The following is a 13884-nucleotide window of genomic DNA, read 5'->3' on the forward strand; positions in this document are numbered from 1 at the left end:
CATCTAACACACTGTGCTTTGGAAATAAGTGATGAAAATGCTTACACATGGCTTCCTCTCAGTAAAAACGAGGGCGGTCATGAAGACATCCAGAAACCTCCAGGATTAGAGTCTAGTGTTGCTATTTCTTATGTGGGACAGAACTACATCCACCTCTGGGGAGAGGAGTTGCTGGTTTAAGATAGGTTCTATGGACTTACTTACACACAATTTTGAGGTGCAGGAGAAATGGTCATTTTAGTCAAATGAGGGAGATCAAAATCACAGCACTGCCTGAAAAGCAGATTTGTGAAAAATTCCCTCTGAACCACTGTATGAATATCCCTCCACGGGTAAGCAGCTGTTCCCTGTATTCACATTAGAGATGACTTTGCAAATGCTGACCAGAACTTATTTTTAAGACAAAACTGGGTCACTTCAAAGAGGAGCTGATATAAAAACACCATGATGTCAAAGGATAGACTGAAAAGTGACATGGACTTGTGTTATACTGTAAAACTGTCCATCCCTTTAATGAAACCATCTCAACATCCTCCAACTCTGCTACTTTTACCCTAATACCTCTACTTGTATTCATGTCTCCTAATGAAGCAGTAAAATAAAGCCACAATGACTTGAACACAAATTACTGATGATTAAGTTGTATTAAATAAAAATAACTACATATGAAGCAACAGTCATATATATATGAAGTTAATCTTATTTATTTCTTGAGAATTAATGAGGAATCGAGGGTAATTAAGGCAGACAAACATTATTTTTCCGTTCATTGGGCTGTATTAGTTATCTATTACTGTTGTAACATATTATACCTAAAGACAGTGGTGTTAAATAATAAGTATTTGTTATCCCACACAGTGTCTGTGGGTCAGGAATTCAGAAGAGGTTAGCTGAGTGGTTCTGGCTCTCATGAGGTCCCAGTCAAAAGATCAACTGAGGTTGCAGTTAAGTAAAGACTTGAGTGGAGACTGGAGGACATGCTTCCAAGACGGCTCGCTCATATGGCTGGGTAGTTGATACTTGTTGTTAGCAAGAGGCTTCAGTTCCTTGACAGGTGGCCCTCCAAATAGGGCTGCTGGAGTGTCCTCACATCATGGCAAAGAGATTCTTCCAGAGAGAGTGATCAAAGAGAGATCAAGGCAGAAGCTACCATGTATCTTGTGACTTAGCCTTGGAAGTCACACTCTGGTGACTTCTGCATATCTTATCGGTTATACTGGGCCTGCAACTGGTACTCACAAGACTGTACAAGTGCATGGCCCTGGATTTGAATATCTCCTTAAATTTTATACCCTAGGTGTCTTCCTTGCCTTACCCTAGTCCTGGCCAGCTATATATAAGTCAGTTGCATTCACTATCAGAGGGGACTATATAAGAGGCAAGAATCATGACGGACACATTAGAGGCTGGTCACCACAAGAAATAAGTACCTAACCGAGATTCTAATTAATGAGAAGGGACCTCCACTGGTTTCAGCAGTTCTCAACTTTGGCTGAACTCTCGAATCACCTGGAAGTGCTGATGCCTGGGCCTCACTCCACAGGGATTCTGATTTCATTGTTCTGGACTGGGACAGTCCTGATGTTCAAAAAAACTCAAAAAACTCTCCAAGTTATTCACACATGTGGTCAGGGATAAGTACACTGCAAATGAATAAATGTTCCTTTTGAGACTAAAGTCGGTACAGCATTTGCCTGTCATATCTGGCAGCAACATCTGTTGCTCCTTCCTCGGGCAGGGGTGTTTGGGTGGTTTAGAGGAACAAGGAGCATCAGTAATTTATTCACTTAGGAACTCTCGTTGAATACAGAACAAGTTTGGCTAGCTAGGTTTTGTCTCTATTACCTATACATTCTGTTTGAACTATTTTTGTAAAAGATTGGTAGGAGCAGGATTAATTCATCAATGCTAGAATGATTTGAGCCTGTATTTATTTCAAGACAGATAAAAACCTGCAGATTGGATGAACAGGAGAGTGCCCAGATGAAAAAGAGAATAATAGGAATTACAGGAGTTGGATTGGGGCTAGGTTGCCTGTTTATTCATGTAACAGTTTGGTAATAGTTTGATGTACCCATGCGCACACACACACAGAGGTAAAGCTGAGGATGAGACCACTCTTAGTTCATGTCATTTAGAGGCCAATGAAATGTTACCTATGTCTACTAGGCTACTTGGTTGTTGGCTAGTTTTCCCTTTGACCCCTCCTCATTCCATGGGGCAGGATGCTGGGCAGAACGTGGTGGGAGGAAGGGGGACTGGGACTGGTGTCTTGTGCAAGGTATTAGGATTTTCTCTAGTGAAAAGAAGCAAAATATTTTCAGTACGAAGACTACTTGCACTTACTTGAAACTCTTGCTAGAACTTTCACATTTTCTTCTTTTTGTAATTTTCCTAGGGAATGCAACAAACCTCAGCGATGATCATGCTTTTGGCAAATAGTTTAGAATGTTGGCAGATGCCCAAATAGAAGAGGATCTGGCATGGACTATGCTTGAAACCACTGTCGTCACCTCAGTCAGAGAACTAAAGTGAAACAGAAAAACACCGCAAGCACTTTTTAATAACAGCAGCCTAATTTGCACTTCCTACATAAGCGAGAACGTTCCTACAGATCGCATTGGGTATGAGCATGACTTCGCCTCTCATTCTTGCTCAATTTCAGGCACGTGCAGATGAAAGAGGCTGAGTTGCTGGGAGAACAGGTCATTCACTTCTGACATCCACTTCAGCTGCAGTACAGGCTTGGCTAGAGGGCAATTATATTAATAAAGCACAATATCCACCTTCTCACAGGATTCTAGCAGAATTCTATACGGCAAAGTCTCAAGGGGGCTAGAGTGTCTCCATCTCATGACAAGGCAGATCACTTCCAATGGACTCTTGAATGCAAGTGTACTTGATGGGAGGTGGAGGTGGCTTGAAAGGCGGGGGTCTTTCCATGCTAGGAACAAAACATTGCTCTTTCAATGCTAAGAATGTGAGGCGGTGATTCAAGGAAACAGGAAAATAGAAAACAGAGAAAGAGACATGCCCACCAGTCCCCTCAGAATCTTTCTGTCTGCCTATTAGCTGTGTTATGATAATATCATTAATTAATATTTATATGGTATTTTATAGTTTGCAAAGCATTTTTATCATAACATTATTTAATTTGTATCTAGGGATTGGACATTATTGTCACCATTCTATAGATAATACTGAGGCTCAGAGGTCTTCAGCAACTTGCCAAAGAGAACCAGACAAGCAATTCTGGTCTTTCAACCAGAACCCATATTCTCCATGGAAACTGCCTCCTAATAGAAGAAGTGTTCCTCTTATGTGGGTTAAAACACTCCTCCAGAGACAAAATTTTTAAATTCTGGGACTAAAGACTGAAGGTTTTCAAATAATCCCTTTGCCAACTTTACCCCCCAGCCTTCACCCACACATTTACTGTATACTGTGAGGATAGGGTTGAGGTGGGAAGAAAAGCTCTTCTAGATCCTTGAATTGGTTGATACTGGATGGTTAATGCAGGAATCCCTTACATTTGAATCAGCGAACATTCTTAAAATCATCTTTATATAAAGTACTGTTCTACGTTAGCACAACTCATCTCTTTGTCTGAAATGCATCAGGCATATGTGTGAGTTTGGGATTTAGCTGTACGAATATTCCAGCTCTCTTGATATCAAGATGCCAGAAATTCATCTGTGAGCAGATTTCTGTCCTTGACTCAAACATCTCCACCGCTTGTTGGTAAATCCATAGCACCTTAATTTCTCCAGAGAGATAGAGATGGAAATGGACATGGAGAAGGACACATACACACACAGATTCTCATCTCTATATAACACAAACATTTGAATACAGAATAAAAAAAATCAAGTCAAAATTTCAGATTCCCATTTTCTCATTTTAATAAAAATATCTAATGCCTATTACCTGTTTTTTTCTGATGTCTCGATGCAGACAATATAATTCAACAGGTAGATAAAATTGTAAGAAATTTGTACTTCTGTTTTTTTTCAGGGAAATTATGAAGTCCTCCAGGTCATATGGTAGCCGCAGTGTAGTCCTTGGACGAGAGTCCAGAATTTCAGACTACCGCTTTAGCGTGTGTTTTTTCTTTTTTTAAGATTTTATTTATTTGACAGAGAGCACAAGCAGAGGGAGAGAGAGGGAGAAGCAGGCTCCCCGCTGAGCAAGGAGCCCGATGTGGGACTCGATCCCAGGACCCTGGGAACATGACCCGGGCTGAAGGCAGCCGCTTAACCGACTGAGCCCCCCAGGCGTCCCTAGCGTTTTGTTTTTCACCATGAACACTCACTGCACAGTGGTTAGAGAGTCTTCGAGGACAGTCTAAGTCGAAGGTACTGCACAGTGGTCACTGGCATCTTAGAGAGCAGCAGCAGAAGGAGAGGAAGAGTAGCTCTGTATGCTGTAGGGCTCTCCTCCAGTCATGGTCTACCCTGGATCCAAAATAGCCAAGTCAGAAAAGCGAGGCTTAATCTGACAAGTCATTTCAGATTGCGGAGTGGAGGGAAAAGAATTTTGGAATATATTTCAATAAGACAAGGGAGGGGTAACCCACGGTTGACTTTCTTTTGTCCTCGGGGAAAAAGGAAAAGGCTGGTAAAAGCCCATTCTGCTGGAAAGCAGCTGGAGTTTCTTAAAATTACCTTTCTCACTCCATTTCACACTTGAGAATCTGGGCCCAGGTGGGCCCAGGCAGTTCAGAGATGCATGAACATGAAAAAGTAAGGAAGATTAAAAGAAAAATCAGTTTTAGTGTTTGAGGTGAGGCAAGGCTCAGTTCTCATTTCATGCCACTTGTTCCATCTGACGAATGTCAGAGACCCAACTGGCAGAGGGGGACACTGAGTCAGAGGTTGTGCAACTCATCCCAGCTGGGTGGTGCTGGGCAAGCTGTGGAGCTTCTCTGAGCTTCTCTGAGTACCCTTTCCTCAGTTCTTTTTTTTTTTTTTTTAAAGATTTTATTTATTTATTTGAGACAGAATGAGAGAGAGAGAGAGAGAGAGCACGTGAGAGGGGGGAGGGTCAGAGGGAGAAGCAGGCTCCCCGCCGAGCAGGGAGCCCCATGCGGGACTCGATCCAGGGACTCCAGGATCATGACCTGAGCCGAAGGCAGTCGCTTAATCAGCTGAGCCACCCAGGCACCCCATCCTTTCCTCAGTTCTATATGAGAACTCCGTATAGGAGTGATATTTAAAGTGCTGAGTGAATGTGTTGTACTGAAAAAGTGTCTCTGTTCCTGCAGATTCAGGAACAGAATTATACTCACATTTCCTTCTGGTATTGACACCATTTTCTCACTCCAAGACCAAACAATGCTATGCAGAAAGAGAGCAAAGCTGCTACAATCACCGGCCAGGACATTCCATCTTTAGGTTTATTGGCCACAATACCTGCAAAGGGCATAAAGAGGGATGAACTTTAATGCCAAACTTTGGCAATTAGAAAGCACGATGAATTGAACTCTCTTACCTGTTTTCTCCACGGGCCATCACGGACCACAGTCATGCTCTGGGGTCATATCTATGCCTTGTTCTCACTTCTGTTTTTGCATGTCTGCAGTTACTTTTTATGTGAATGTCTTTCTTGTTAGAATGTTCCAGAATGAATCTTTTTTTTTTTTCTTTCATTTTTCCAAGGTCCTGGACAATCCCTGGCACATGATGGCCAATGAAATGTCATTTGTAAGAATGAATAAATAAAAGGAGTAAGCTCTAAATCTGTATTCCAGATTTACTCCAGTAAAGGAAACTTTATGTGAAATAATGGCCTAGCTTTGATTCTCTTATTCTTTAAGAAGCCATTAAATGCTTTATGGAATATTAGTGTATTAGGAGGAGGAAGAAAGAGTAAAAAGCATTATAACACTGTAACATTCCAGTGCCCTGAAAATCCCAAACTGAAAAGTCCTGGCTACTACGTATCAAGTTGTGGTGCTCAAAAGATCATCATCCAAGACTTTTCATTTGGATGTCATTCGAGGAATGATATCCAGAATAGAGATTTTCTAATCCTTTCTACCACCTCCCCTTTTTTCTTTCTTTCCCCTTTTACACATTTCAGCAATAGAAAGGAGAGAAGTGACAAAAGGGGTAAAACTGAAACCAGTTATTTTGCTCTTTCTATGGTCTGCAAAGGAAGGAAGTCAAAAGTAAAGGGCTGGGAGAAATTATATTGGTGGATGATAAATGGACTGATTTTTCTTACCCCTTCTGATTATATCCACACTCAATTCATTCATTGTATTTCTAGCATTTGTACACCAAGTCAAACTGTGTGAATCAAAGACTTTCAATTATTGTTGATTTTAGACCAGAGGCCATGTAAATATCATATTCTGGACTGTTTTACCTTTTTTCTAACATGAAGGAAGAATTAAGAAAATTCTCTTAGGAAATAAGGTTGTCAAATTCTATGGCAGGGAATAAAAGGGAATGTTTATAATTACATAGTTACTTAATATTTTCCTTTTTAAAAGGACTGACTTCAGATGCCAGCTATCCATATTAGAGGCAATAACTTTTAATAGTTAATTATGTATCTCACTGGAATTTTCTATGCATATATAAACATATATATGTATCATGAATATACATCTTTTTTTCTTAGAAATGAGGGCAATACATATTGTTCTGTCCCTTGCGTCTTTCTTTTTTAAAAAATGCTCTTGGAATACTTTCCACGAAAGTGTATAGAGATTTACCTTCTTTGATTAAATGAGTGGATAGTTCCCCAATGCATAGATGTATCATGGTTTATTTAATTGGTCTCTTAATGTTCGAGGGTTAAATTGTTTCAGGCTTTTGTTATTTCTAACAACACCCCAGTGAAATTCCTTATACATTATGGATAGATCTTTAGCTCTTCAGATTATTTAGATCATTTGGGCAAAAAGTCCATTTTGTATCAGAATTATCTGGATTGATTTTCTAGATTGTGAACTGTTTGTAGGTGGAGACTGGGTTTTTATTTTCTTTTATTGCCTCATATTTATTACAGTGCTTTTTATAAAGCAAAGTCTCAAAATCCATAGGCCAAAAAAAGTGGATTGAAAATATTAGTTACCAAATCTTTCTGATATTTAGCATAGGTTGGACTGCAGCAATATGATGTTGTTATGTTTATAACACATATCCAGACACTTGGGGTCTTTCTGATGCTCACCCAACATCAGCCTAGTCTAAGCAGATGCTGAGTACTCTGGAAGCCCATGTAGTCCTATAATACATACCCATATGCTATGTTGTATGTGCAGGTGACTAGTTCACACTAGTTCATGGTAGTAGTGGAACTGTGAAAGACTAGAGTATCATGATCATAAAAGAAACAATCATACAGATGGTCAACCCAAGCTACACAAAGTACTGTTTCAGTCAAGTCAAAATTTACTAGGCTCTATACACTGGTAACATGGTGGGATATAACATTTTACCCCTAAAGTTTCAGAGAAATAAAAGAACAAAAGGTTTTAAATGGGTTTTACATCAATGCTTAAAACTTTTTCTCCCTACCACATATAGAAAATGAGACCACTGACTTCAGGAATATCCTAGTGGAGAAGCAGAGCTCCAATCTTGTCCCTTCTCTGAACTAGGCAGTTTTTTAAGGCACCAATATCTGAAAGGCATTGGTAGAACCTCAGTTTGTTTTATTGGCATGTTGTATGCAGCATGATGCTCCAAAGATCTGAGGACTAGATGACCTTCGATATAGAATAAGCTGAGTATTCAAGTGGAGTGTTCACCAGTCAAGAGAACACCCCCTGAAGTCAAAGAGTTGATTATGTCTCTGAACTTACAATCAAGACCTGGGATGGGAGGGTCTTGACCTCTTATGATATAAAACAAGAAATTATATTCAGTATTGACAAAATTTTATTAGTTTAATTATGGAAATACTCTTTGTTCCAACAATCTTTCTTGTCTCAGATATATTTTCATAGGATAGAATGTTTCTCATTACTTTTCACCTGGCTAATTTTTATTCATTTTTCAGATTTTAACTTAAGTAGATCCTTAGAGGCTCCTTTCCTGTTGCCAGTTAAAATTAGATCTTTCTGTTACATTCTGACAATCCCTTATACTATATCATAGTATCTGTCACAAATAAATTTAATTGTATGATTACTTACTTATGTATATTATCTTCAATAGATTATAATCTTCAGAAGGCCTGTGTTTTCAAGGTCTCTTCTGTATACAAGACAAGAAAGATCTACTTCTTTCACAGTGTATACCCAACAACTGGTACAGTGTCTGGCAAATGGTAGGTACTCAACAAATATTTGCTGAGTGAATAAAACACAAAATTTAGAAAAAAGTAAATGACTCACCAGTGATATGGATGTGAATATTTTTTGTCGATCCATTGGCAGTTGTGGGAACCTCTGAAAATGTTCTGGTTGTGCTGGTGAAGACATCACCTAGGGATATACAGGGGATATCGGAACTGATCCTAATAGCCATCTCAACCCAATGAAGTGGTGTAAAACCATGATTGGATTTCACTTGCTATTAGGAAGAGCTCAATTTTAATGGCCTAAATGCTCCTACAGTACTACGTATACAGTTTACTAAGGACCAGTTTACAGCAAGGCGTGGACCTTAGAATCTAATAACTACCAAAGAAGTGAAACTCTCTGTTGGTTTAAAGAAGAAAAGAGAAGCTGTACAGCACACATAACAAAGCAATATCTGCTAAAGAATCCCCATGAGAAATTTAAGTGGTTATGGGAAAATGTCTTATGTTGGAGCTACAGAAAAATGGGCCTTTCTTATTCTCCCAGGGTATCAGAGATTCAGACAATCAAATGCCAATTCTCCCACTATAATGTGTTTGATAAGGTCAATAAAACTTCCTTTGCAACATTTTAGTAGACAAATCCGAGTTGACAAATCATCTCAATTTCTAATGAAAATGCAATTTTAATGGATTTAATTAGCCAGGAAATGCTATTTTGTAGATTTCATTTTGAAATAAAATAGAGGGAAAAAAATCTAGGACTTGGTCTCTGACTAGCTTCTTTGAGTGACTGTGGCTGGAAAAATTTTGGTTTTATTTATTATCATTTTCATCATCAAGGTGCACTTTTCAATACCTATCTGAGATCGGTTTCTTACCAGTTCTTGTTTTTCCACCTTTGCCCAAATAAAGCAGACCACTATCTCTCCTGACCCTAAATCTCCCCCCAAGTACTCACCATGAATTGTTGAGCTTGCACCTGAGGGGGATGAACTATATGTTTCACTGGGCATCCATGAAGCTGCTAAAGAAGATATTGGAAGAGTCAACCTGTATAAGACTAGTTATTTTATTGTCTCTTCTTGACTTTTAATTGAATCTAATAGTTTATAGTGAAATAACAAAATGAAAAAAAGGTTATTAATGAATATGTAAAGCAAAATCACTGAACTATTCTGCTGCACACATTAGAATGTCCCAAAATAAAGTGGGAGTTGAGGGAAAACTTGTGATCCTGATGTCTCAAATAGGGGAGGTTTTGATTATAGCCACTTAGAAGCAGGAAGAAGAAATGGAAGCAAAACACTAGGAGAGGTTTCTCTAGCCACAGAGAGTGTGTTGTGACTATTCTTGTGTCCATCCAATATATGGGAGAGAATGAAAGCCCAGGTGTGTTATGGGGGCCTTTAGTCAAGCAAAGGTGCCAAAAGGACTCTGAAGACCTTGGTAGAACATGCATGAGGGAACAAAACAGTTTGTACTTGTGCATAAGCTGATATTTTTGTTTGGCTCTGACAACTGAACTGTGTCAACAGTGAATTTTCAGACCCCTCTAGTCACAGGCCTCGCTGTGCTGAGTTGTCTTGATGGATTCAGAAGCAAACCTTCCCCTTGAGTGGATGGCAGCATCCACTATAGCTTTTGGAGTAGATCTATCAACCGATTTTGTTTAGTTCCCCATCTCTGGCAAGAAAGTTCCACTTCTTGGCAGGCTCTGCATTTCTGTATTTGACAACAGGCCTATAATGCAGTGTAAAGTAAAATAGCTATAGTTACATGTAGTTGCGATCAGTAGAAAAAGATTATGCTCATTTATTTAAAACATTAGCATGTATGATTTTCCAAGTTAAGTGCTTTCTTGTGTGTCAAGACCAAAACAAATAAGCAAAACCAAACCATACCAAAACAAACATTGAACCCCCCCCCCCAAACCAAAAGCCCTTAGTCCTCCCCTTTCTTGGTTTCTCCCTAGATGCCAATGGCAATTGCAGCTGTAGACATTATCAGGCCCTTCAGGAGAGGTATAACTCCATGCTTTCCAGGGACTGCTCACAGTACAGTCTGCCATAGCCCACTGACTTGGGGTCACTCCAGAGGTAAGGGCAGTTTTATACACAGCTATTTTGAATTGGACTAGGTCAGGGAGATGTTCTTATTTTCAGTATAATTATCTGACCCTGAACATGTGGTCTTCACTACTTTTTGTTGGTGCTGTTCTAGACAGAATACCAGGGTCAATAGATGATGGACTGAGTGTTTCAAAAGCCCATTTTTAAAGGCTAAGCCTTAATGGTGGAGATTTGACTAACAAAGAACAGCAACTAATTAAAAAGAAATTGGGACTAGGCCTGGATTTAGGTAGAATTACGAAGAACCTTACAAGATATTTTGCCCAACATGGTGCCTCCTTTACTTGTTACTTTTAGGGCTTGATACCTTTATTTTTTATTTTTTCAAAGTCTGTTTGCAAGAAAGGATGTGATAAATTAATTTATGCTAAGATATAAATAGTTGAACAAGTGCTATCCCTTTGAGGTAAGTGGGTATTTCATTTTTTCCATTTCATATTTATCTCATCAGCAAGTAAATACAGAACATTGTTTTTAAGATTTTATTTTTAAATAGTCTCTACACCCGACTTGGGGCTCCATCTTACAACCCCAAGATCAAGCATTACCTGCTCTACCGACTGAGCCAGCCAGGCGCCCGAATACAGAACATTTTGTAATGGTCAGTTACATGCAGGTACCCAGTTTTCTCACCAAATATAGACTGCCAATCTTTTCTGCTCAATATTAATTTTCCTCAGGCAAAATAACCAAGCATAGCACAATTTCAGGAGATGGTGATACCATCAGCATGATCCATCCAAATGACAAAAATGGCAGTATTTAAAATTATGCAAATTCGTTGACCACTTTTTAAATCTTCCTTTTTACACTTCTACTTCTCAGAAAATGTGTGATAAAATTAAGCTACAGAATCCACTTTGGAAAAGCAGGGAGTTATTTTTCTAGTTTTGGTTTTAAGATTTGTTTTTAATCTGTTAAAAAATATAATGGGAGTGTGTTGATAGAGGTGAAGAAAAAGGAGGTTCCAGTTGATGGATTCAACATGTCTGAAAATACTTAAGTAATATAAAGAAAAAACTTCAAGAGGGAGAATGTATTATACCTGAGTCTTTCAGCAAGATGAAGAGATGAGCAATTCTTGTATCAATTGCCCCCACAGGAAAGAGGTCTTCCTGAAGAATCCTCAGTAAGATAGAGTTGGCTACTTCTAAAGATGCATCTTTCACTAACATAATACTTTTCTAAAAGCTTATCCACTCTATCATTTAGATATCCAATTTTCAGAATGTGCTCCACATTGGCTATTCGATCTGCCATTCTTAAGTTTCCTTGAGAGTCTCTCAGCAGAATTATGTTTTTATGTCTTTTAATTGATTGAAATATTTTGTGTTCTTTATACTACCATTCTGTTTGTTAAATACATTAGTTATTTTTCCTTTAAATCTTTTGAGACTCCATTTTCATCAAAATCCATGAATAAACAGTACTTTGACATTTGGATGATAAACACCAGCTTGATGGATAACCTTCTTGAGTACATCACCATTATCAGCTGAAAATACGAACACAAGGATGCTGTGTTGCCGGAGTTTCTCAAATAAACTTTTATATCCTTCCTGAAGCATAACACTGGATTCTTCAATTTATTTAAATTTATCATTGGATGAAGCTTATTCAACAAGGAAACTATGTGCTTTAGCATGTCTTTATACCATAAAGGGATATTTCATCCTACGGTAAAAACAGAATCAATTTTGACAACATGCAAAAACTTTCTTGACATTCTTTTGTAACCATTTTACAGTGGGCAATACTATTATGACATGTTGGGCATCTTTTCCCTTTGTAGGAAAATGTGCTTAGTGTCATATCAAAATCCATGGTTACCTGAGGTTTGATAGCTCCTTTTTTGATCAAACTACAGATAATTTCTGTTACTTTTACAGGGCAAGCTGATGCAAGCTGAACTTTTCTGGAATTTGGACATCATCTTTACACGTAAATTTACTGAGACTTGTCTCAGTTATCCAATCTTTCTTAAGACATTCTGAGTTCTTCTGTTCTTGGTTTTGTCCTGGAATGATGGCATGGGTGGCAAGCAATATTCAGAGATGCAGGACTTGGGTACAGGAATCTCAATGATCTTGGTTTTCTGCCCCATCCTCCTCTTCAGGGTGAATATGTACTGGGCCAGCACCACCCCTTACACCAGGATGCCCATGCTGACACCAGCTACCCTGTTTGTTCTTGCCATGACCACTTCATCTATAGATGGGACCCTCATGCTCTTCCTGACCATGGAAAAAAGATGACACTCATCGTCTTTGGAAATGCAGGGCTTGTGTGCTAGCTGTGGAGAGACTCATGAAACCCCCAGAACTTGGTGTTTTAACAGACAATAGAAAATAAAATCGGAGAAAGAAATCTTGAATTTGTGGTTGACCTAATCAGGAACCAGGTAACAGAATGGGAGAACAGTGTTTTAGAGAAGAGGAAAGTAGAATGAGAAGTGATCTGAGACATATAAGATTTTAGAACTTGAGGGCAAGAGTGGTGAGTTTAGAGACTCAGCATCGCAGCCAACAGGGAGCAACAGGGCTTCGGGGATGATCCTATAGCCTGAAAGAAGAGCAGGGCCCAACATTGCTGTAGGTTCTGGCATTGCTATGTCCCTGTAATTGACTCTCAGCCGCTCAACTCCAGCCTCTCCATCTCTTCTGCCTATGGAAAGTAGAAGGGGTTGCTATGAAATTATTAGGCACAGCTACCAAGGGCCTGAGAAGAACCACCCAGGACCAGGGACAGGGTAAACAATGGAATTGCAAGATTTACAAAGAAGAGTAGATAAATTTTGAAGAATAAGGAATGTATGGTCAAAGAACAAAATAAAGACGCTAGGTGAGGTCTTTAAGATGTACTCTGAGGCCCAGGTGTGTGTGTGTAAGTGTGTGTGTGTGTGTGTGCGTGCGCACATGCGCGCGCGTGTACATACATGCATGGACGCATGTGGTGAGGTAATGATACGCTTGCTGATTTTGGTAATGGGGCAAATTGGAGGCAAAGGAGCCTATGGAGACTCATATCATTTTTCTGCTTGTCTAACTTAGCCAGAGTGACTGATTTCAATGTGGCTTTAGGCTCCACTGGACCGGATGGATGGCAGGGAAAAACAGAAAGAAAAAAGTAATTAAGCTTCACTTTTCTGTTCCATGGCCTGATCACCTGAGTGTCAGGATGAAAATATCCCAGGATGTTATTAACCTTATATACTTGGGTTATTTAGGTGGTCAGATTTGATATCCCCATTTCATAGGTGGTTAAAGTAAAATATGCATTTCTGTTCCAGGCTGTTGGAAACTTGGAAGCTGAACTAGGATTAGATGCTAATATTCTAAAGTTGATAAAATGACAACAAAAGAATATATTAAAACACATACTTATAAATTTAGTGTAAATGCAATGCACCCAGAATCTTCTAGTGACATCCAAATATATGTAAGCTACACAAAATGCATAAGCAAATATCCCATTAGAATGTGCTCACAAATTGCAA

General features: G+C 39.1%; 1 protein-coding gene and 1 pseudogene across 2 annotated transcripts in view; both read right to left on the reverse strand.

The window, feature by feature from the left end:
• Positions 1-332: 332 nt before the first annotated feature.
• Positions 333-13884, reverse strand: part of CD96 (CD96 molecule) — an 89942-nt gene continuing 76390 nt past the window's right edge. For both annotated transcript variants that reach the window (XM_035000203.1, XM_035000202.1), the window contains exons 10-13: positions 9218-9283; positions 8351-8440; positions 5288-5411; positions 333-2944 (exon numbers count right to left, since the gene is read on the reverse strand). In XM_035000203.1, the coding sequence (XP_034856094.1) occupies positions 2836-2944; positions 5288-5411; positions 8351-8440; positions 9218-9283 (389 nt within the window). In that variant the 3' untranslated portion in view covers positions 333-2835. The remainder of the gene's footprint in view (positions 2945-5287; positions 5412-8350; positions 8441-9217; positions 9284-13884) is intronic.
• LOC118007117 lies at positions 10995-13345 on the reverse strand (annotated as a pseudogene).

Source organism: Mirounga leonina, unplaced genomic scaffold (genome assembly GCF_011800145.1).
Source record: "Mirounga leonina isolate KUSES-001 unplaced genomic scaffold, KU_Mleo_1.0 Mir_115, whole genome shotgun sequence".
Classification (NCBI taxonomy): domain Eukaryota; kingdom Metazoa; phylum Chordata; class Mammalia; order Carnivora; family Phocidae; genus Mirounga; species Mirounga leonina.